We start from the raw sequence: 23,807 nt of genomic DNA, 5'->3' as shown, positions 1-23,807 counted from the left end.
GGCTAGAGCGCAGGTGCCAAGACCAGAGTAGGCACATTTACTATTTAACGCAACTACATTTGTGACAAACTATCGGTAGAGTTGAGAATGCAATGGAAACACATTGAACTTTAGATTTGTATTCTGTACATGAAAACTTAAGCGAAAAAGTAAATTTTGTGTGCACTACCTCATCATCACACACTGATTTCTATCTGCAACAAGTCCGTTTGATGGAAACATACCACTGGTGGGAAAATGAACATGTTTTCTGTGTATTCTAGAATATTCACATGAAAATCTGTCACCAATGGGATGGAAACCTAGCTACTGTCAGGAAACTATTCCTGTTATAGTGTCATAAAACTATCCCTTTAAAACAGCATACTCATTTAAAATCAATGTTAATTTGTGATTTTTATACACATAGGCCTATAGTATACTAGTGCTATATTCAGACTGCTCAGACTACAGAGAATTGATTCACACTCCTGTCTGTCAGGCTGGTTCTTTAGCAGCCAGATGGTTCAATCCATATTTTCTGCTATATTTCGTTTGCCAGCCATTGTGGCTAATGAGCAGGTCACAAAATGACCTTCTGCAGTTAGAACTAACAACATTGCTATAGATAAAGCTATAGGCTAATTTAACCAAATTGTTTAACAGAATGACATTGGTTCTGGGTATTTTCCTCTCCTTTTAATTTGTGATTTTGGTAGTGGAAAAAAAGTTAAATGATTTCTGTAAGTTCTTTTGAGGTGGTGTACATCTGCTGCAAAACTATTTTTACCTTCTTTAAATGTAGTCAGTCAATGGACCCTAGTAGATAATTTACAGTGTGTGTGTGTGTGTGTGTGTGTGTGTGTGTGTGTGTGTGTGTGTGTGTGTGTGTTGTAAATGGGTCAGCCATCATCAACTGTTGTTGGTGTATGGTTGTTGGTGTGAGGTTGGTCAAACTGTTCCTGGGTAGTACCATGAACTAACTAAGCATTGTCCCATCTTAAAAAAAAAAAATTGAATTCAGGGAATTGGTACGAATTCAGTGAAAATGTATTTTCCAATTACATTTGGTATGTGTGTCACGACTTCCGCCGAGGCTGTCCCCCTTCCTGGTTCGGGCAAGCTTCGGCGTTCGTCGTCACCGGAGTACTAGCTACTGCCGATCCCATTCTCATCACTCCACTTGTCATTTCGTGTCAATCACACACACCTGGTGCTCATTCCCCTAATTAGTATGTGTATACGTGTTCCCTCTGTCCCCCTTGTCTTTGTGAGTAATTGTTTGTTGTGAGAGCGTGTAGCTCGGTTGAACTACTAGTCTTAGTGTTTATACCAAGGTGGATGTTTTCCCTTGTTAGTTTCGTTTTTAACGCTTGGAGCGTTTGATTTATGTAAACGGAATAAACTCTGGACTTCGGTATTTTACCTCCTGCGCCTGACTCCTTCCTTCACACCTCGTCACAATGTGTTGGTTCTTTAATGTAATATTATTTTCTTCCGACAAGTACAGTATATATGATGTTACTTGAGCATTACTTTCATAATGAATGATGTATTTGTTTGTTACTAATTAACAAATAACATGTACACTGTAGCCCACTTAATTTTATTTTGTTCCACATATCCAAACCACACATTGATTTACATAAGCCAATTAATTATACAATGTCATGACAAAGAGATGTATATTTTTATTTGCACATTGATAAGCCCATTCTAAAAGATTAATAGGCAACATGTCGACATAATTAAAGACAAAGATACTTTTGGATCTGATGACCAATATAAGCCAAAATATGCATTGAAGTTTCAATGTATTGCTCATATGTTTTCTCTCTTAGACATTTCAATAAAATGTCAGCCATGTGTGCTATCTATTTACATGTTATTCTCTGAATACACAATGCTAAACTAACCATCAGTATCATTACTCAGGCAAATGGAACAGAATTGATACAGGGCAGCACAGAACCCCAATTTGAAACCATCAGTTCGTTGTCGGTTGCACATAATCAATAATCATGATTTAGGCTTCAGCTCCGACCCCTATATCACAGATCAGGCAGTATGGTTAGAGGTGCCAGCAGTGGATCTTGTCGGGCCAGTGCTCTCTTGTCTTTCCAGGTTATTATGTGTCATCTAAAGGTCACTAGAGGTCATCAGACTCAGGGATGGGCATAGGTTCCAGAGGCACGGTGGGCAGGATCAGTGGGATGCCGTCGGATATCCATCCCTGGGCGACCCTGTTGAAGGTGGGCCGTTTCACCCCTGGGTCCTGGAGCTCAGAGTAGTTGGGGGGGTTCAGGTTGATCTCGGGGAGCTTGAAAGTGATCCCACTGCTCCGGGGGGCTTTGTCGAAACCACCAAACGGTGTGGCCACCCTGGAAATCAGATGTGGAGATACAAGCGTGAATGCAAATCAAAATGAAGATCTCTAAAGATGTGACGATTGTGCAGAAAATAGAAAGCTGGCTTGTTATGGAGTGTTATAGTAGTGCATCCATGTATCAGTGAATCTGAACTGTGTTATAAGAAAACCATTTAATTCCTTGGAAATGTTTGCAATATCAATGTCATTATAAGATATGTACTGAGGATTATGTCTACTGAGAGTACTATCCCGAACTTGAGATTTGCATACTTAACTCAAAATCTGCCATTGAGAGAAGTGCATGATTGTTGCAGTATGTTCAAGTAGCACGCAAATCTTTGGCTTAAACTTTGAGTTGTTGAATAGCAGTTGTCTGAAAACTCTCCTCAGAACAGCTGTTGTCACATTAGCCTCACCTGTTAAAGCTCTTGTAGTCAGGAGCCTCTGGTCTGGGCTCAGGGACAGGCATCCTGATATTGAGGGTCTCGGCCAGGTTGGGGTCGTTGATGATAGCCTGCTCCCAAGGGGAGTGGTAGGACTTGGGTATAGCTGTAGAGTTGAACGTCTCTGCAGGGACATCCTTCAAGGGGCCTCCATATCCTGAGACCCATACCAAGAAGATAGGATCATAAGACCAACAGTGCAGAGTATAGACACTCACTTATCCTATTAACACATTAGCAGATCTGTGGGGTTGGACTTAAGTGGGATAAATGATTACTGTCAATTTCTTGCTTGTCGTCCTTGCATAAGAAATATGAAAAAGTACTAGGGCATTGAGAATGTATTTTGTTGTGAGAGGTGAATTTGAAATAATGGTGTAACCCGTAGACCAGGGTTCCCCAACTGGCAGCCCACGGGCCGAATTTGGTGGGTGGTTTTATTTGGCCCCCCAATTCTTTTTTGTGTGCAATTTTCATTTTTGGACATGAAAGGCTGTAAAAACACCAGGAAATCAGCTCATGGTGTTCTTGGGGTCATAGGCAGCATTCCTCCTCCTCCAAACACGGCGAGTTGAGTTGATGCCAAAGAGCTCGATTTTGGTCTCATCTGACCACAACACTTTCACCCAGTTCTCCTCTGAATCATTCAGATGTTCATTGGCAAACTTCAGACGGGCATGTATATGTGCTTTCTTGAGCAGGGGGACCTTGCGGGCGCTGCAGGATTTCAGTCCTTCACGGCGTAGTGTGTTACCAATTGTTTTTTTGGTGACTATGGTCCCAGCTGCCTTGAGATCATTGACAAGATCCTCCCGTGTAGTTCTGGGCTGATTCCTCACTGTTCTCATAATCATTGCAACTCTACGAGGTGAGATCTTGCATGGAGCCCCAGGCCGAGGGAGATTGACAGTTATTTTGTGTTTCTTCCATTTGCGAATAATCGCACCAACTGTTGTCACCTTCTCACCAAGCTGCTTGGCGATGGTCTTGTAGCCCATTCCAGCCTTGTGTAGGTCTACAATCTTGTCCCTGACATCCTTGGAGAGCTCTTTGGTCTTGGCCATGGTGGAGAGTTTGGAATCTGATTGATTGATTGCTTCTGTGGACAGGTGTCTTTTATACAGGTAACAAACTGAGATTAGGAGCACTCCCTTTAAGAGTGTGCTCCTAATCTCAGCTCGTTACCTTTATAAAAGACACCTGGGAGCCAGAAATCTTTCTGATTGAGAGGGGGTCAAATACTTATTTCCCTCATTAAAATGCAAATTAATTTATAACATTTTTTACCTACGTTTTTCTGGATTTTGTTGTTGTTATTCTGTCTCTCATTGTTCAAATAAACCTACCATTAAAAGTACAGACTGATCATTTCTTTGTCAGTGGGCAAACGTACAAAATCAGCATGGGATCAAATACTTTTTTCCCTCACTGTATATGGAGGCTTAAATATCCTGATCTAGACTCAATCAAGCTAGTCGTCTTGACTTCTTTCTTATGTCATTCTCGTTGGCACCAAAAGTTTAAAAAGTGTTGATAGGGGGCAGAACCATCATATAATTGGCATATACATTACTCTTACTGAATTTCCACGTGGGCGAGGATATTGGAAATGTAATCAAAGCCTATTGGATGATAATTTATTTTTAACTAGGACAGAGGAATTTATAACAGATTTTTTCCGACATACAGTGGGGAAAAACAGTATTTAGTCAGCCACCAATTGTGCAAGTTCTCCCACTTAAATAGATGAGAGAGGCCTGTAATTCTCATCATAGTCAACTATGACAGACAAATGGAGGAAAAAAAATCCAGAAAATCACATTGTAGGATTTTTAATGAATTTATTTACAAATTATGGTGGAAAATAAGTATTTGGTCACCTACAAACAAGCAAGATTTCTGGATTTCTGGCAAAAATCCCAGAACCACATGGGGGGACCTAGTGAATGACCTGCAGAGAGCTGGGACCAATGTAACAAAGCCTACCATCAGTAACACACTACGCCGCCAGGGACTCAAATCCTGCAGTGCCAGATGTGTCCCCCTGCTTAAGCCAGTACATGTCCAGGCCCGTCTGAAGTTTGCTAGAGTGCATTTGGATGATCCAGAAGAGGATTGGGAGAATGTCATATGGTCAGATGAAACCAAAATATAACTCTTTGGTAAAAACTCAACTCATCGTGTTTGGAGGACAAAGAATGCTGAGTTGCATCCAAAGAACACCATACCTACTGTGAAGCATGGGGGTGGAAACATCATGCTTTGGGGCTGTTTTTCTGCAAAGGGACCAGGACGACTGATCCGTGTAAAGGAAAGAATGAATGGGGCCATGTATCGTGAGATTTTGAGTGAAAACCTCCTTCCATCAGCAAGGGCATTGAAGATGAAACGTGGCTGGGTCTTTCAGCATGACAATGATCCCAAACACACCGCCCGGGCAACGAAGGAGTGGCTTCGTAAGAAGCATTTCAAGGTCCTGGAGTGGCCTAGCCAGTCTCCAGATCTCAACCCCATAGAAAATCTTTGGAGGGAGTTGAAAGTCTGTGTTGCCCAGCGACAGCCCCAAAACATCACTGCTCTAGAGGAGATCTGCATGGAGGAATGGGCCAAAATACCAGCAACAGTGTGTGAAAACCTTGTGAAGACTTACAGAAAACGTTTGACCTGTGTCATTGCCAACAAAGGGTATATAACAAATTATTGAGAAACTTTTGTTATTGACCAAATACTTATTTTCCACCATAATTTGCAAATAAATTCATTAAAAATCCTACAATGTGATTTTCTGGAGAAAAAAAATCTCATTTCGTCTGTCATAGTTGTCGTGTACCTATGATGAAAATTACAGGCCTCTCTCATCTTTTTAAGTGGGAGAACTTGCACAATTGGTGGCTGACTAAATACTTTTTTTCCCCACTGTATTGGATCACAAAAAAATACAATTTTTACATTACCATGTAGTTTACCAATAAAATGGTCTGATGGTGATGTGGATATACTCGGAATACATATCCCAAAGGAAATAAATGATCTCACTCCAATACATTTTAATAGAAATTTAGCAAAAATAGATAAGATCTTGCTACCACCTGTCAATTTGTGGAAAAATCACCCTGATTAACTCTTTAGTATTATCCCATTTTACCTATTTGCTTATGGTCTTGCCTACGCCTAGTGAACAGTTTTTTAAATGATATGAGAAAAAAATATTGCATTTTATTTGGAACGGCAAGCCAGACACATTTAAACGGGCCTATTTATATAATGAATATGAATTCGGAGGACAGAAATTATTAAATATTAAAGCATTAGACCTATCACTAAAAGCTTCAGTCATACAAAAGTTATACTTAAATCCGAACTGGTTCTCTAGCAAATTAGTAAGATTGTCTCACCCAATGTTCAAGAATGGCCTTTTTCCCTTTATTCAGATTACAACCTCTCACTTTCAGTTATTTGAAAAGGAAATTATCTCCCAAATATCACTATTTCTAAAACAAGCCATAGAAAGTTGGTTGCAATTTCAATTTCATCCTCCAGAAACAACAGAACAAATAATGCAACAAATATTGTGGTTAAACTCAAATATACTAACTACATTTTTTTTGACAACATGTTTAAAAAAGGTATAATCTTCGTAAATTATATCATCGGTAGGACTGGTGGAGTTATGTCGCACATGCAGCTAACAAAATCATATGGAGATGTCTGTCGACCCAAAATTACAACCAAATAATTACAGCCTTACCGCAAAAATGGAAGAGGAAACTGGAAGGGGGAGAAAGTAAGGAACTTGTCTGTCGGCCTTGCATTAAAGAACATAATTGGTTAAAGAAAACTGTGATAAATAAAAAAGTATACCAGTTTCATTTAAGGACCAAAGGATTGACAGCCATCCAATATAGATTGCAAAATAGCTGGGAAGAGATTTTTAACGTACCGATCCCATGGCATAGTGCTTATGAACTGATACGCATAACGACACCGGATTCAAAACTTAGAATCTTTCAATTTAAATTATTATATAAAATTCTTGCTACCAATAGAATGTTATTTATATGGGGGATACATTCTTCCCAGCTCTGCAGATTTTGCTGCGAAGAGACATAATCATAATCATGTGGTCCTCTGTAGCTCAGCTGGTAGAGCACGGCGCTTGTAACGCCAAGGTAGTGGGTTCGATCCCCGGGACCACCCATACACAAAAATGTATGCACGCATGACTGTAAGTCGCTTTGGATAAAAGCGTCTGCTAAATGGCATATTATTATATTTTATTATTAGATCATTTGTTTTGGTACTGTCCATTTGTAGCTTGTTTTTGGACACAGATCCAGGAATGGCTAAAGGATTGCAATATTTACTTGGAGCTAACCTTGCAGATAGCATTACTGGGTGATCTGAAAAGTCATAGTCAATCGATCAATAACATAATAATACTTTTAGCAAAAATGTTTATTTTCAATTTACAATCTGTAGAAACAATGAGAATAGAAAGGTTCAGAACTTTTGTAAAACATCACAGTACAGTTGAAAAATATATGGCAAATAGAAATCCTATATGGACGGTGTTCTCCCGAGTGGCGCAGTGGTCTAAGGCACTGCATCGCAGTGTTATCTGTGCCACTAGAGAGCCTGGTTCAAATCCAGGCTCTGTCGTAGCTGGCAGCGCCCGGGAGACCCATGGAAAATGAAAAATAATGTATGCACTCACTAACTGTAAGGCGCTCTGGATAAGAGCGTCTGCTAAATGACGTAAATGTGTTAAGAGATAAATGGGTGATGTTGAAGGATGGGACTAACAACAAGATAACTAATAATATAAGCATACTGTGTCCATAATGAGGTTGTAGGTTGGGAGCTTTTGTGAAAGAGCCGGATGGACATCATGAAAATGATTGGAGAGGTTGAGAGTAGAAGAAGTTCAGGAGAAAAAACAAACAAAATAGAATTATTGTAAAATCTACTGTGTCCATAAAATGTATATAGTAAGTATAAGCTGGAAGTAGAGGCCTAAGCATTGTTGTTCACTAGTTTACTCCAATTAGGGAAAGGGTGGTGGGGTTGGAAAGTAATAAAGGGGAATATATATATATTTTTAAAGGATATGTATGTGTATGTATGTATGTATGTATATGTATGTGTATGTATGTATGTATGAATATATGTATATATATATATATATATATATATATATATATATATATATATATATATATATTAAATAAACATGGGGGATTGGAAGTGATGCAGACAATTACATTGATGGAAGTTACAATCTATTTACAATATTATGTTGATCTACCCCCTAAAAAAAAAAAAAAAAAGACAACACTTTAGTCACTCAGTTGTTAGCACCTGTTCTTCCATGCTAATTTCATCAAGACATAACAAACATTTTTTTTACATTTTTGTTTTTATTGACTAGATAGCAAAATAGGTGTCAAAATGACTGTGGCGGTGTTGTTTTATCAATAGCCACCATAACTAAATAACAGTATGAACTAGAGCAGTGAAAATAAGTGATGTAGACTCAACACTGGCAGACTGAGACAATTTTGTCCATCATTATAATCTCAAGTCTTAAAATAGTGCACACCGTAAGTGTGTGTTCATCCTTGGTGTGAAAAGCAGGTTGGTCCAGTTGACATGGGTTGATACCATGCTTGGTCATATCAGATTCTACAAGAGTGTTCTGTTGGGATCCCCTGCTGACAATTTAACGGATAGCAAGGCACCGCAGGGAAAGGAAATGCTTCTCATGTATCCTGCTTAAAGGCCAGAGGTCTGCTGAGTCGCTATGGGGAATTAGACTGGTCCTTAGAGGTAACATGAGCATCTACATAGGGCCTTAAAAATGCATTCACAACCCATTCATAAGCAGTATAAGTTCTTAAATGCTAATGTCAACAACCACAAGTCATAGCGTACATATCAATTTGTAGTTGTTGACAAACGGTATGTATGACTGTGTTATGAAGTCCTTAAGTAGGTTCCCTTCAAGTGAAGCGTTACTCATGCATAACACTCCGTAATAATGACATAAAGATATTTCAATAAGGCCTTGTTATCCCCTTAAACCATATTATTCCGCCTTATAAGCATTCATATGTTTTGAAGATAACAGAATGTATGTATTGATGTGGTAGCTACATACCTGGTGCAATGCATTCTGGATTTGAAGGGTTTCCTATGGCGGGTGTGTTAGAAAGTGATCCCTCTTTGTTTTCGGCACTGTCTGCATAATCAGCTAGAAGATCCCTCTGGAAAAAAATAGAAAGTATTTTGTTATTAGCTAAGCTTTACCCTTTTGCGCAGTTCTGAACCCATCTAATTTATTTATTTGGGGATTAGCTGCAACAAATTGTTCACTTTCCGTAAATGAGCCCCACTGGGTAAATGGGTAGCTCGTTCACAGGTTTTACGAGCATGTTAGCTTAGTACACTTGGGCATAACGTCAAAGCAGGATCAGCTACCGCCAAAATGCCCATCAAAAGACTTGAAATAGCAACTAATTAATGTTTGTTTGCAATGTTAAGAATGTTTGTGCAATGTTGAGAACATAGCTCTTTATGTGCAATGTTGCTCAATTTGATGCTCAGTTTCCAAAAGTAAAAACAACAATTTGCAACCAGATCCCCCCCCCCATAGTTGATCACCATAGCAATCACCATAGCAGTTACTAAATATTTACATGTAACAAATAATTTTTGTCATTTAGCAGTGCTACAGTATACCCCCTGCATACTGGCATCTAACCAATCCTGAACATACAGTGCCTTGCAAAAGTATTCATCCCCCTTGGCGTTTTTCCTATTTAGTTGCATTGCAACCTGTAATTTAAATTGATTTTTATTTGGATTTCATGTAATGGACATACACAAAATAAACCAAATTGGTGAAGTGGACTGAAAAAAAAATTATGTTTTCAAAAACGTCTAAAAAATAAATAACGGAAAAGTGGTGCGTGCATACAGTGGGGGGAACAAATATTTGATACACTGCCGATTTTGCAGGTTTTCCTACTTACAAAGCATGTAGAGGTCTGTAATTTTTATCATAGGTACACTTCAACTGTGAGAGACGGAATCTAAAACAAATATCCAGAAAATCACATTGTATGATTTTTAAGTAATTCATTTGCATTTTATTACATGACATAAGCATTTGATCACCTACCAACCAGTAAGAATTCCGGCTCTCTCAGACCTGTTAGTTTTTCTTTAAGAAGCCCTCCTGTTCTCCACTCATTACCTGTATTAACTGCACCTGTTTGAACTCGTTACCTGTATAAAAGACACCTGTCCACACACTCAATCAAACAGACTCCAACCTCTCCACAATGGCCAAGACCAGAGAGCTGTGTAAGGACATCAGGTAAAATTGTAGACCTGCACAAGGCTGGGATGGGCTACAGGACAATAGGCAAGCAGCTTGGTGAGAAGGCAACAACTGTTGGCGCAATTATTAGAAAATGGAAGAAGTTCAAGATGACGGTCAATCACCCTCGGTCTGGGGCTCCATGCAAGATCTCACCTCGTGGGGCATCAATGATCATGAGGAAGGTGAGGGATCAGCCCAGAACTACACGGCAGGACCTGGTCAATGACCTGAAGAGAGCTGGGACCACAGTCTCAAAGAAAACCATTAGTAACACACTACGCCGTCATGGATTAAAATCCTGCAGCGCACGCAAGGTCCCCCTGCTCAAGCCAGCGCATGTCCAGGCCCGTCTGAAGTTTGCCAATGACCATCTGGATGATCCAGAGGAGGAATGGGAGAAGGTCATGTGGTCTGATGAGACAAAAATATAGCTTTTTGGTCTAAACTCCACTCGCCGTGTTTGGAGGAAGAAGAAGGATGAGCACAACCCCAAGAACACCATCCCAACCGTGAAGCATGGAGGTGGAAACATCATTATTTTGGGATGCTTTTCTGCAAAGGGGACAGGACGACTGTACCGTATTGAGGGGAGGATGGATGGGGCCATGTATCGCGAGATCTTGGCCAACAACCTCCTTCCCTCAGTAAGAGCATTGAAGATGGGTCGTGGCTGGGTCTTCCAGCATGACAATGACCCGAAACACACAGCCAGGGCAACTAAGCAGTGGCTCCGTAAGAAGCATCTCAAGGTCCTGGAGTGGCCTAGCCAGTCTCCAGACCTGAACCCAAAAGAAAATCTTTGGAGGGAGCTGAAAGTCTGTATTGCCCAGCGACAGCCCCGAAACCTGAAGGATCTGGAGAAGGTCTGTATGGAGGAGTGGGCCAAAATCCCTGCTGCAGTGTGTGCAAACCTGGTCAAGACCTACAGGAAACGTATGATCTCTGTAATTGCAAACAAAGGTTTCTGTACCAAATATGAAGTTATGCTTTTCTGATGTATCAAATACTTATGTCATGCATTAAAATGCAAATTAATTACTTAAAAATCATACAATGTGATTTTCTGGATTTTTGTTTTAGATTATGTCTCTCACAGTTGAAGTGTACCTATGATAAAAATTACAGACCTCTACATGCTTTGTAAGTAGGAAAACCTGCAAAATCGGCAGTGTATCAAATACTTGTTCTCCCCACTGTATGTATTCACCCCCTTTGCTATGATGTCCCTAAATAAGATATGGTGCAACCAATTACCTTCAGAAGTCACATAAATAGCTAAATAAAGTCCACCTGTGTGCAATCTAAGTGTCACATGATCTGTCACATTATCTCAGTATGTATACACCTGTTCTGAAAGGCCCCAGAGTCTGCAACACCACCAAACAAGGGGCACCACCAAGCAAGCGGCACCATGAAGACCAAGGAGCACTCCAAACAGGTCAGGGACAAAGTTGTGGAGAAGTACAGATCAGGGATGGGTTATTAAAATAAATCCTAAACTTTGAACATCCCACGGAGCACCATTAAATCCATTATTAAAAAATTGAAAGAATATGGCACCACAACAAACCTGCCAAGAGAGGGCCGCCCACCAAAACTCACGGACCAGGCAAGGAGGGCATTCATCAGAGAGGCAACAAAGAGACCAAAGATAACCCTGAAGGAGCTGAAAAGCTCCACAGCGGATATTGGAGTATCTGTCCATAGGACCACTTTAAGCCGTACACTCCACAGAGCTGGGCTTTACGGAAGAGTGGGCAGAAAAAAGCCATTGCTTAAAGAAAAAAATAAGCAAACACATTTGGTTTTCACCAATAGGCATGTGGGAGACTCCCCAAAGTGGCGCAGTGGTCTAAGGCACTGCATCGCAGTGCTAACTGTGCCACTAGAGATCCTGGTTAGAATCCAGGCTCTGTCGCAGCCGGCCGCGACCGGGAGACTCATGGGCGGCGCACAATTGGCCCAGCGTCGGCCAGGGTAGGGGAGGGAATGGCCGGCAGGGATGTAGCTCAGTTGATAGAGCATGGCGTTTGCAACGCCAGGGTTGTGGGTTCGATTCCCACGGGGGGCCAGTATAAAAAGATATGTATTCACTAACTGTAAGTCGCTCTGGATAAGAGCGTCTGCTAAATGACGTAAATGTAAATGTAAATGCAAACATATGGAAGAAGGTACTCTGGTCAGATGAGACTAAAATTGAGATTTTTGGCCATCAAGGAAAAAGTTATGTCTGGCGCAAGCCCAACACCTCTCATCACCCCGGGATGTTTTTCATCATCAGGGACTGGGAAACTGGTCAGAATTGAAGGAATGATGGATGGCGCTAAATACAGGGAAATTCTTGAGGGAAACCTGTTTCAGTCTCCAGGGATTTGAGACTGGGACGGAGGTTCACCTTCCAGCAGGACAATGACCCTAAGCATACTGCTAAAGCAACGCTCGAGTGGTTTAAGGGGAAACATTTAAATGTCTTGGAATGGCCTAGTCAAAGCCCAGACCTCAATCCAATTGAGAATCTGTGGTATGACTTAAAGATTGCTGTATACCAGCGGAACCCATCCAACTTGAAGGAGCTGGAGCAGTTTTGCCTTGAAGAATGGGCAAAAATCCCAGTGGCTAGATGTGCCAAGCTTATAGAGACATACCCCAAGAGACTTGCAGCTGTAATCGCTGCAAAAGGTGGCTCTACAAAGTATTGACTTTGGGGGAGGGGGAATAGTTATGCTTGCTCAATTTTTCAGTTTTTTTGTCTTATTTCTTGTTTGTTTCCAATAAAAAATATTTTACATCTTCAAAGTGGTAGGCATGTTGTGTAAATGAAATGATACAACATTTTAATTACAGGTTGTAAGGCAACAAAATAGGAAGTGCCTTAAGAAAGTTTTCATGTCCCTAGACTTATTCCACATTTTGTTGTGTTACAGCCTGACTCCAACATTGATTACATAGTTTTTTTTCTCACCCATTTACACACAATACCCTATAATGACAAAGTGAAAATATGTTTGTTGAAGTTTTTGCACATTTATTGAAAACGAAATATAGAAATATCTCATTTACATAAGTATTCACACACTGAGTCAATACATGACAGAATCACCTTTGGCAGTGATTACAGCTGTGAGTCTTTCTTGGTAAGTCTCTAAGAGCTTTGCACACCTGGATTGTACAATATTTGCACATTATTCTTTAAAAAAGTCTTCAAGCTCTGTCAAGTTGGTTGTTGATCTTTGCTAGACAGCCATTTTCAAGTCTTGTCATAGATTTTCAAGCTAATTTATGTCAAAACTGTAACTAGGCCACTCAGGAATATTCAATGTCGTCTTGGTAAGCAACTCCAGTGTATATTTGGTCTTATTTTTTAGGTTATTGTCCTGCTGAAATGTGAATTTGTCTCCCAGTGTCTGTTGGAAAGCAAAAGGAAGCAGGTTTTCCTCAAGGATTTTTCCTGTGCTTAGCTCTATTCCGTTTATTTTTCTCCTAAAAAAACTCCCTAGTCATTGCCGATGACAAGAATACACATAACATGATGCAGCCACCACCATGTTTGAAAATATAAAGAGTGGTACTCCTTATGATGTGTTGTGTTAGATTTGCCCCAAACATAATGTTTTGTACATAAGTAAAACTCCAAGAAAATTGGCTACGAAATTAACTTTAAGTGCCTTATTGCAAACAGAATGTATGGTTTGTATTCTGTATAGGCCTCCTTCTTTTCATTCTGTCATTTAGGCTAGTATTGTGGAGTAACTACAATGTTGTTTATCCATCCATTCTCCTATCACAGCCTTTACACTCTGTAACTGTTTTATAGTCACCACTGGCTCATGGTGAAATCCCTGAGCAGTTTCCTTCCTCTCCGGCAACTGAGTTAGGAAGGACACCTGTATCTTTGTAGTGACTGGGTGTGTTGATACACCATCCAAAGTGTAATTAATAACTTCACCATGCTCAAAGGGATTCATTTTCTGCTTTTTTTAATTTTTACCCATCTACCAATGGTGCGAGACATTGGAAAACTTCCCTGGTCTTTGTGGTTGAATCTGTGATTGAAATTCACTGCTCGACTGAGGGACCTTACAGATAATTGTATGTGTGGGGTACAGAGATGAGGTAGTCATTCAAAAGTCATGTTAAACACTATTATTGCACACAGAGTGAGTCCATGCAACTTATTATGTGACTTGTTAAGCAACATGTTCCTCCTGAACTTATTTAGGCTTGCCATAATGAAGGGGTTGAATACTTATTGACTCAAGACTATTCAGCTTTTCATTTTTTATTAATTTGTAAACATTTCGAAAAACATAATTCCACTTTGACATTCTGGAATATTGTGTGTAGGCCAATGACAAAAAAATCTAAATTTAATCAATTTAAAATTAATGCTGTGTGAATACTTTCTGAAGTAACACACACACACACACACACACACACACACACACACACACACACACTAACTGCAAGCACTGATAAGCGACATAGAAACTCTTGAGCAAAGTGCTCCAGGGGCCTCTGGCCAGAGTAGGTGCAGGGAAAGGGCACCAGGCACATGTCTCTCCATATCTCCCGTGTGTTCTAACACTTTTGTCGAGGTGCACACATCAACAATGCAACCATTAGACACACAAAAACGTATTCAAATTCCGGTAATCTGATTGCAAGAAAGCACTTTTGGATCCAAGTAAACAATGAAACAATGTTACTGTACCATAAACGAAAGGATTCCCAAAGTTCAGAGATCCAATAATGTGATCCCAGGATTCTCAATAATGTGATCCATTGGACCCTCATCCCATAATGTCCAAGATATAATAATAACTGTGTCTGATATAATCAGGCCCGGCATTACGGGGTAGCAAAACCGGGCATGTGTAAATAGGATTTTGGTCATAAAGTCAGTCTCGTCCAAAACTGAGTTTTGTGAGACTGGTCGTGACTGCATTACAACGTTGGGTTTGTTTCAATCCTGCCCACATGCCCACAGCTGGCAGCACAATGAATCATCAAGTCGGAGTGCAGCTGCACGTGACCCGATCGTGATGCCTGTGGTAAATATGGGTTGACTTTGGATATCCCTATGGATATTAGGGACTATCGGTACATTACACAATTTACATGGGACAATATGTTAAAATAGCTCCAAATTTAAATGACTTAAAAACCTCAGACCAATAATAATTGTAGAAATTCATATACAAATATTTAAATCATTTAATGAGAAAACTAAAAGGTGTGAAACATGAAAATATTTTCTAATTTACATTTATTGGCACTCCCTAACTACCCCCCTAAATAGGCTATCCAAAGACAAACTAATTTTTCCACGGTTGCACACCAGCCAGCTGAAGCTAATTGGCTAAATAATTTGGCTTACTCTTCCCACCTACAAACACACACACGAGACACCAACATCAAACCACACCCCGAAACCAACTCACATTTTAATTCTGTCATGGCTATTAACATTTCTTACTGAACCAAATCTAAAACGAGGCAAAATCAGGAGGTGCAGTCGCCCTTTATTAAGATGTCTTCTTTTCGATTCTATATAGACATAAAAAAAATCATGGGCTGTGTGTGACTGTATGTGAGGATTTGAAAAAGTTGCCTTTTTGTTATAAAAAAAACGTGCCATTGCACTCCATTCCGTGCCTCATGGTAAATTAGGCTGCACACTGTTTCTTAGTCTTCATTCACGATTTGACAAATTATACAATTCTCACCCATCAGACTATTCTCAATTTCATCTTGTCTTTACATCTACTACTTTATATGTGAAATTAGTTTTGATATGCTATGGTTTAGGTGTAGCCTATGGCTGCATTTCGGATACACTTGTATGTCGTAGTGGGACCAATATCTACCTTGTGTAATAAGGGCTATAAAGCAATATGAGTTGTGATGGATTTCGTCCTAGTGCAGGTCCTGGAGTTGAGTGTTAAGTCCAAAATCAAGCGGTCTTCTGAAACTCTACAAACATGACCCTGCCTGTCACAGCTCTTTTCTGCCCCAGCCTAACAGCGGTGGACAAGCGTCCTGCGACCCGTCAATCAAAGATGGCTGCAATATGTATCCACATATTGTTGGTCTTCGTGATAAGAGCGTCTAGATTACTAAATTACACAAATGTAAATGTAAAAGTCCTTACACTCAGCTGCACGTTTGCCTCATTTTGGATACTTTCAAACGTGTATTTCTCCGATCTTCGCTGGCGCATTTTGAAAAGACGAGAGCCTCTGTTGGATTGCAGTGACAGCTCCTCCAGCATGATGTCTTTGGGAGTGCTAACCTTTATCCCCAGGTCCATGGTGTCCCCTGGAAAAATAACCAAAACAAGTTTCAGTAGATGCCCATGACTGACTTTCCATTAAAGGTAGACTCAGCAATGTGACATCATCTAACACGGTAGGGCAACTTCCTGTTTACAGACATAAATAACAATAGAATTTAAATCTGTCCAAAACTGCCACTATTGGGTATTCGCAATTTGTGCCCTCCTTTGAGATATGCCCATATTAGGATGAGCTAATAGTGCAGTATTGGATTTTGTTATCGAGCATTGTAAACAGGAGGTCTTCCAGCTGTAGAATGAATATGGTGAGTCTACTGCTCTAAACGTAAAGCAACTGTAACAAAAATGTAACCTTCAAGATTCCCTCAAGACTGTATTAGTATGTCTTAGTTGCACAAAATATATCGTCTCCCTAAAGATATACTGTCATATTTTTTCTGACACTCTCCCTAAGACATACATATTTTTAACCATTTATGATTACAGTGAGACCTTTATCAGAGGAGAAGGTAATTAACATTATTATTCTGATGTCATCTGAAGGGATAATATCAATGACATATTGTTACTTCAAAATGCTTTTCTGCTGACCAATTAGCATGCCTAAATCAAATGAATGTTGCTTCAAACTAAGCTGTATAGTAAACATCACAATATGATAAAAGGCTGCAATAGTTTAGTAATCATTTGGTTTCTCAATAATTCTACATTGTATGGTTATTAAACAAAATTGCGCGTTGAGTTGATTTAGGCATGCTCTTTGGACAATGCAACCACAGCCTAGTGAATTTCCATTGATTTGCACTCAACAGTGCTAATGCTACTTGCTATTTGCGAGTTCTAGAAAGTCTAGGTGAATTTTGATTGTACTCTTCAACGCCGATTGAGACAAATACAGTCTTACAATTGTATATGTATTTTTTTCTTATTGAATTCAATTTTTATTATGTTATTGTTCTTTTTACTTATTGAAGGCTGAACATGATGCTGCTTCAATGAGCTATACCCAGACAGAATGTACCTCAGCTGTCGAAAACCCTCACAGTCCCCTAAATCGCTACACACAGTTGTCCAACCCTGCCCTCCATAACTCCCCACCTCACCAGCCCCGAAATAGCAGTCTCAAAAGGACAACGACGGAAGGATTTCTCGCCATAGGTAGTAAAACATCCCCATTAGCTTATTTATGGCAAGCGCTAGAGAAATGGCCCTGACATGTCCAACTCGGATCAAAATGGCTGCCCTCCAGCAGAAGAAGTTTGATTCTCTTTGCTGTCGAGGCTGTCGTTGAGCCTGGTCCCAGATCATACCATTGGCACCGTGGACCTCTCGAGAAATAGCCGCTGCATGCATCTTCCTCTCTCCAGCTGGCATTGTACAGAATTGCGACATTGTGGCTTTGGGAAGGGTGGCACACAATTTGCCCCTGGGTACTGGAAACACATAAAGGACACAGGATGTACTCTCTGTTCTACCCCAGCGGAAAATGTTTTCAAATTGTGGTGTTGATATGAACTGAACATTAGAGAGCCAACATACTATACTGCTATAAATACTATAAGATTACTGTTAGTGAGGGTTTGTAGTAAAGGTTTAATGCTCACATGGCACATGCAATACTGGTTGACCTATCGGATAACTACTGCATGTTGTTTAGACCGCATTATGATATGGCATTAATGTCCTGTGAGAAAACGGTCATCAAATATTATGATGGCCTTTATGTCAGGTTAATGATAGCATTAGGTAAGAATTACGACATTTAATTCAAGGACAGGGTTTCTGTCAACCCCAAACCAAAACATTACATCTAACTCATATAACTATTGGGCGGCAGGTAGCTTAGTGGTTAAGAGCGTTGTGCCAGTAACCGAAAGGTCGCTGGTTCTAATCCCCGAGCCGACTAGGTGAAAAATCTGTCGATGTGCCCTTGAGCAAGGCACTTAACCCTAATTGCTCCTGTAAGTCGCTCTGGATAAGAGCGTCTGCTAAATGACGTAAATGTAAATGTATAACTCAGATTAGCAGGTGTCATTTATTGTTTGCGCTTGAAGAGCAAAGTCAACACTTACTTTAAAATAACCTTGATGCGCATTAAGGTGTCACATGGCATTCAGCGTTGTGAATCATCAGTGTTGGGGTCAGGGGGTGAACATTGTGTTCCAGGGTAGTATGTGACACTGGAAACCCTTAACGTGATCTTTACAAAATAAATATTTTTTCTTCGGCACAATGGCATTTGGAGAAAAAAACTATTTCTGTGAGAAATATAAGTTACCCTAAATCTAATTGCTGCAGTGCTAACATAAAATCCACTTTTAACTGTAAGTAATTTTTGGAAGTTTTATTGAATTTGAAGTTACTGTGCTAAAATTTTGATTTTTTTCTTCTCAACCAAATGAAACAAAACAACAATGCCCTTTTGTATTCACGTCACAAGTTTCACTACAGCTCTCAGTGTTACCCCAACATGTTCATGTCCTCTCCTATGTGCATTATCCATGTTTCAGACATGTTGTACAAAATGTTCACTCTCAATGTTATGACTAAAATGTACATAATTATATAGTACTTTCATTGTTTACAATTAAAAGTAACGTATCGAACATGAGAAATATAATGAGAACATGAGAGATGTTATTGAACACAATGTTCATAATCAGCTCTTATTAAAACATAAAAAATATAATTATTATTTCAGAGTGATTATGGTAGAACCTATCACTTGTATTTCGTTTTGTAGCTTCTTGTTTTGTTTTCACAAAATAATAAAGAAGTTTGTTAGTAAGGGATGTGAGATATTGATTAATACAAAGGTTATATGACTGAATATGTCAGAAAGTAGCATAATCAGAGTTAGTCGTTGTGAATGGTCAAAGCACAAGACATTGACACTAATATTTTGCCATACCTCGGAATCACAACTGCACACCTTGATGGGACTAGTCCATACCTGTGTGTGTGTCCTGTCTGTCTTGTCTTTTAAACAACCTGTATCCTTGACTGGGAGGAAAGGAGGCTCAGGGGTCGAACTAGGTAGTTTCGATCCACCCTGATCTTCACACTCCCGGTCACTGAAGCCAAACTGTTGGGGGGGGGTCTCTGTGTCTGTTGTCAATGGAATGTGGCTTACATCAATGGGCTAAATTTAGCAGGCCAAACACTCAAAACCACTCACAAACGCAATGGGGACGTGGGGAGGCTATCAGAGAGAGGGAGAGGATGGGGCACCCGACCTGTGCCACCGGGCCCACACTGAGGGAGGGCACTCCCCTCATGGGCACTTGTGTTTCCTGGAGCCTAGGAATGTCTAGGGAAGACATGACTCTGGAAGTGGTGTTGGAGGGCCAGTAGGAGGCACTCTTTCCTCTGGCCAAAACAACAACAAGGGTTTTGCCACCAAGTACTAAGGCATGTTTTGCAGAGGGGTCAAATACTTATTTCCCTCATTAAAATGCAAATCAATTTATAACATTTTTGTTGTTATTCTGTCTCTCACTGTTCAAATAAACCTACCATAAAAATGATAGACTGATCATTTCTTTGTCAGTGGGCAAACGTACAAAATCAGCAGGGGATCAAATACCTTTTTCCCTCACTGTATATATATATATATATCCCAATGCCCTAGGGCAGTGATTGGGGACATAGGGTGCCGTCTTTCAGGTTGGGACGTTAAACGGGGGCCCTGACTCTCTGTGGTCACTAAAGATCCCATGGCACTTATCGTAAGAGTAGAGGTGTTAACCCTGGTGTCCTGGCTAAATTCCCAATCTGGCCCTCATACCATCATGGCCACCTCATCATCCCCAGCTTCCAACTGGCTCATTTATCCCCCCTCTCCCCTGTAATTATTCCCCAGGTCATTGGTGTAAATGAGAATATGTTCTTAGTCAACTTACCTGGTAAAATAAGGGTTAAATTAAATGTAATAAAGACTAGGATATACCCACCCAGCCATGTTGATATAAACACAGCCCATCCTTTTAAGGAGGAAGTTTGGGAGCATGGGCAGCATGGGAACATCCTCCCCTTTATCAATGTTATGTTATGTTATCCGTCATTACTGGCAGTGGGTAATGCTGTAAATCCCTGTATTTACAGTGTGTAGAGTACATTTTAGGATAACTCAGTGGGGGCAGCTCGTACAGTGAGGCTGGTGGACAGTTCAAAGGGGATCTAAGCTGGTGAGGGGCTTACACTCTTTTTACTGTGTCTAATAGAATATCAAGGTCACCCACCCGGCAGCCCAAACCAACTTTCTCTCTTATTGCGTAACACATCCAGCTTTAAGGTGACAGTTGTCGAAAACCATTAGCAACTTGTCTTTTTAAAAGTTAATAAAAACATTTCTGGATAGGTATAACATGACAATATGTATATCATTTATAATACAATCAAGAACAACTAAATAATATTTTTCTTCAAGTTGTCTTTTAATTGGCATATCCCCAATGTCTTTTCACAATATATCACATCGATACTGTGGTGACCGGTCATTCAGGGCAGGTGGGGCAGAGCCTGTTTAGCCCAAAAAAAGAATTGATAAAAAACTGTACTTATTTTTTCCTGTGTAACATATCAGTTTACAAACAATGTAAAAAAATGTATCATTGAGTTAATAAAGCTGTATACAAACATGGTCTATTTTTTGCTTGTTGAGTAAGGCAGCTCGAAAATGCAGGTGTTTCAGCCTAGCTCAGTGGTGGAGGGGCAGCCAGCGGAAAATATGGAGCGTAGGGATTGGTAATGTTCTCTAGTTACGCCGTGATTGACTCAGTGTTTTTTCACTCATGGGGACACTACATCACCGCAAAATCTACAGGGGTTAAGGGTCTCTTTTCCAAGCTTAAAAGGATAAACAATCAACACCATGGGCCAGAAAAGGTTGAATACATTGGCTATGCTGTCAATCCAGCATGACATTTGCCGCATTCAAAACAACTGGAAACTCGGAACTGGGAAATCTCAGACTTCAATGAGTTCAAGATAGTGATTTTCTGTGTGTAATAAAGCCCCTTTGTGGGGAAAAACTCATTCTGATTGGCTGGGCCTGGCTCCCAAGTGGGTCAGCCTGGCTCCCAAGTGGGTGGGCCTATGACCTCCCATGCCCACCCATGGCTGCGCCCCTGCCCAGTCATGTGAAATCCATAGATTAGGGCCTAATTAATTAATTTAAATTGACAAATGTCCTTATATGAACTGTGACTCAGCAAAATCTTTGAAATTGATGTATTTTACGTTTATATTTTTGTTCAGTATAGATTTAAATGGTTGGGGTGTCATGTGGCTCTCTTCATACCTAAAAAATGTATGGCAATGAGACAAGTCTTAAGTATAGTGAGAAAATGAGCCAACTCCAATTTAACTTCACCAGACTCAGTTTTTTAAAATGTTTCTCATTTTTAAAATGTTAACATTCTCTTTTCGTTTCGACTTCATTTACACTGTGTAAAGTCCTTTTCACATATTATTTTATTTTGGTATGTATCATCTACCACCATATACCACCGTATATATTAATCTACCACCAGTCGTCTCCCAATAGCACAGTCTCCGCTGTGATTATGTAACCATCTCTTTGGTTACTAGTCCCTGGATGGACCTGTGGAGATGCTTTGTGACGGATGTCGGAGCAATAACCTGACATGTAAAAAAAATAAAACACTTTGGCTGCAGTGGAGTGTAACTTTAGAAAAGTACTCTCTCTACAGTGAGGGAAAATTGTAATGGTAGGTTTATTTGAACAGTGAGAGACAGAATAACAACAAAAAAATCCAGAAAAACGCATGTCAAAAATGTTATAAATTGATTTGCATTTTAATGAGGGAAATAAGCATTTGACCCCCTCTCAATCAGAAAGATTTCTGGCTCCCAGATGAAGAAGATCTGCAAAGAGGAGTGGGACAAAATCCCTCCTGAGATGTGTGCAAACCTGGTGGCCAACTACAAGAAACGTCTGACCTCTGTGATTGCCAACAAGGCTTTTGCCACCAAGTACTAAGTCATGTTTTGCAGAGGGGTCAAATACTTATTTACCACATTAAAATGCAAATCAATTTATAACATTTTTGACATGCGTTTTTCTGGATTTTTTTGTTGTTATTCTGTCTCTCACTGTTCAAATAAAACGACCATTATAATTATAGACTGATCATGTCTTTGTCAGTGGGCAAACGTACAAAATCAGCAGGGGATCAAAAACTTTTTTTCCCTCACTGTACATTACTAACTCTCCACATTCCACTCCATTTATATAGAGTACCAGTCAAAAGTTTGGACACACCTACTCATTCAAGGGTTTATTTACATTTACATTTTAGTCATTTAGCAGACGCTCTTATCCAGAGCGACTTACAGTTAGTGAATACATATTTTATATATATTATTATACTTGCCCCCCGTGGGAATCGAACCCACAACCCTGGCGTTGCAAACGCCATGCTCTATCAACTGAGCTACATCCCTGCCGGCCATTCCCTCCCCTACCCTGGACGAATTGTGCGCCGCCCATGAGTCTCCCGGTCGCGACAGAGCCTGGATTCGAACCAGGATCTCTAGTGGCACAGTTAGCACTGCGATGCAGTGCCTTAGACCACTGCGCCACTTTTATTTTACTATTTTCTACTTTGTAGAATAATAGTGAAGACATCAAAACTGTGAAATAACACATATGGAATCATGTAGTAACCAAAAAAGTGTTAAACAAATCAAAATATATTTTATATTTAAGATTATTCAAAGTAGCCACCTTTTGCCTTGATGACAGCTTTGCACACTCTTGGCATTCTCTCAACCAGCTTCATGAGGTAGTCACCTGGAATGCATTTCAATTAACAGGTGTGCCTTGTTAAAAGTTAATTTGTGGAATTTCTTTCCTTCTTAATGCGTTTGAGCCAATCAGTTGTGTTGTGACAAGGTAGGGGTGGTATACAGAAGATAGCCCTATTTGGTAAAAGACCAAGTCCATATTATGTCAAGAACAGCTCAAATAAGCAAAGAGAAACGACAGTCCATCATTACTTTAAGACATGAAGGTCAGTCAATACGGAAAATGTCAAGAACTTTTAAAGTTTCTTCAAGTGCAGTCACAAAAACCATCAAGCTCTATGATGAAACTGGCTCTCATGAGGACCGCCACAGGAAAGCAAGACCCAGAGTTACCTCTGCTGCAGATGATAAGTTCATTAGAATAACTGCACCTCAGATTGCAGCCCAAATAAATGCTTCACAGAGTTCAAGTAACAGACACATCTCAACATCAACTGTTCAGAGGAGACTGCGTGAATCAGGCCTTCATGGTCAAATTGCTGCAAAGAACCCACTACTAAAGGA

At 40.1% G+C, this 23,807-nt stretch overlaps 1 protein-coding gene across 4 annotated transcripts; it reads right to left on the bottom strand.

Annotated features, from left to right (window-relative positions):
• Positions 1–1,564: 1,564 nt before the first annotated feature.
• On the bottom strand, positions 1,565–19,567 carry myoz2b (myozenin 2b). 4 transcript variants are annotated; one of them, XM_045214621.1, is made up of 6 exons: positions 19,384–19,566; positions 17,783–17,905; positions 16,329–16,495; positions 8,951–9,056; positions 2,767–2,950; positions 1,565–2,360 (listed from the first exon to the last, which is right to left on the bottom strand). In XM_045214621.1, the coding sequence occupies exons 2-6, from the start codon at positions 17,862–17,864 to the stop codon at positions 2,129–2,131; spliced, it is 771 nt and encodes a 256-aa protein (XP_045070556.1). In that variant the 5' UTR covers positions 17,865–17,905; positions 19,384–19,566; the 3' UTR covers positions 1,565–2,128. The 4 variants fall into 4 exon arrangements, with proteins under 4 accessions (XP_045070556.1, XP_045070555.1, XP_045070557.1 ...); XM_045214620.1 differs by having other exon boundaries at positions 19,426–19,566; XM_045214622.1 differs by lacking the exon at positions 17,783–17,905 and having other exon boundaries at positions 19,384–19,567.
• Between the last annotated feature and the right edge of the window lie 4,240 nt (positions 19,568–23,807).

Source organism: Coregonus clupeaformis, unplaced genomic scaffold, assembly GCF_020615455.1.
Source record: "Coregonus clupeaformis isolate EN_2021a unplaced genomic scaffold, ASM2061545v1 scaf0287, whole genome shotgun sequence".
NCBI lineage: Eukaryota > Metazoa > Chordata > Actinopteri > Salmoniformes > Salmonidae > Coregonus > Coregonus clupeaformis.
Note: the sequence above shows the minus strand (reverse complement) of the source record. Positions and strands in the feature narration are given on the sequence as shown.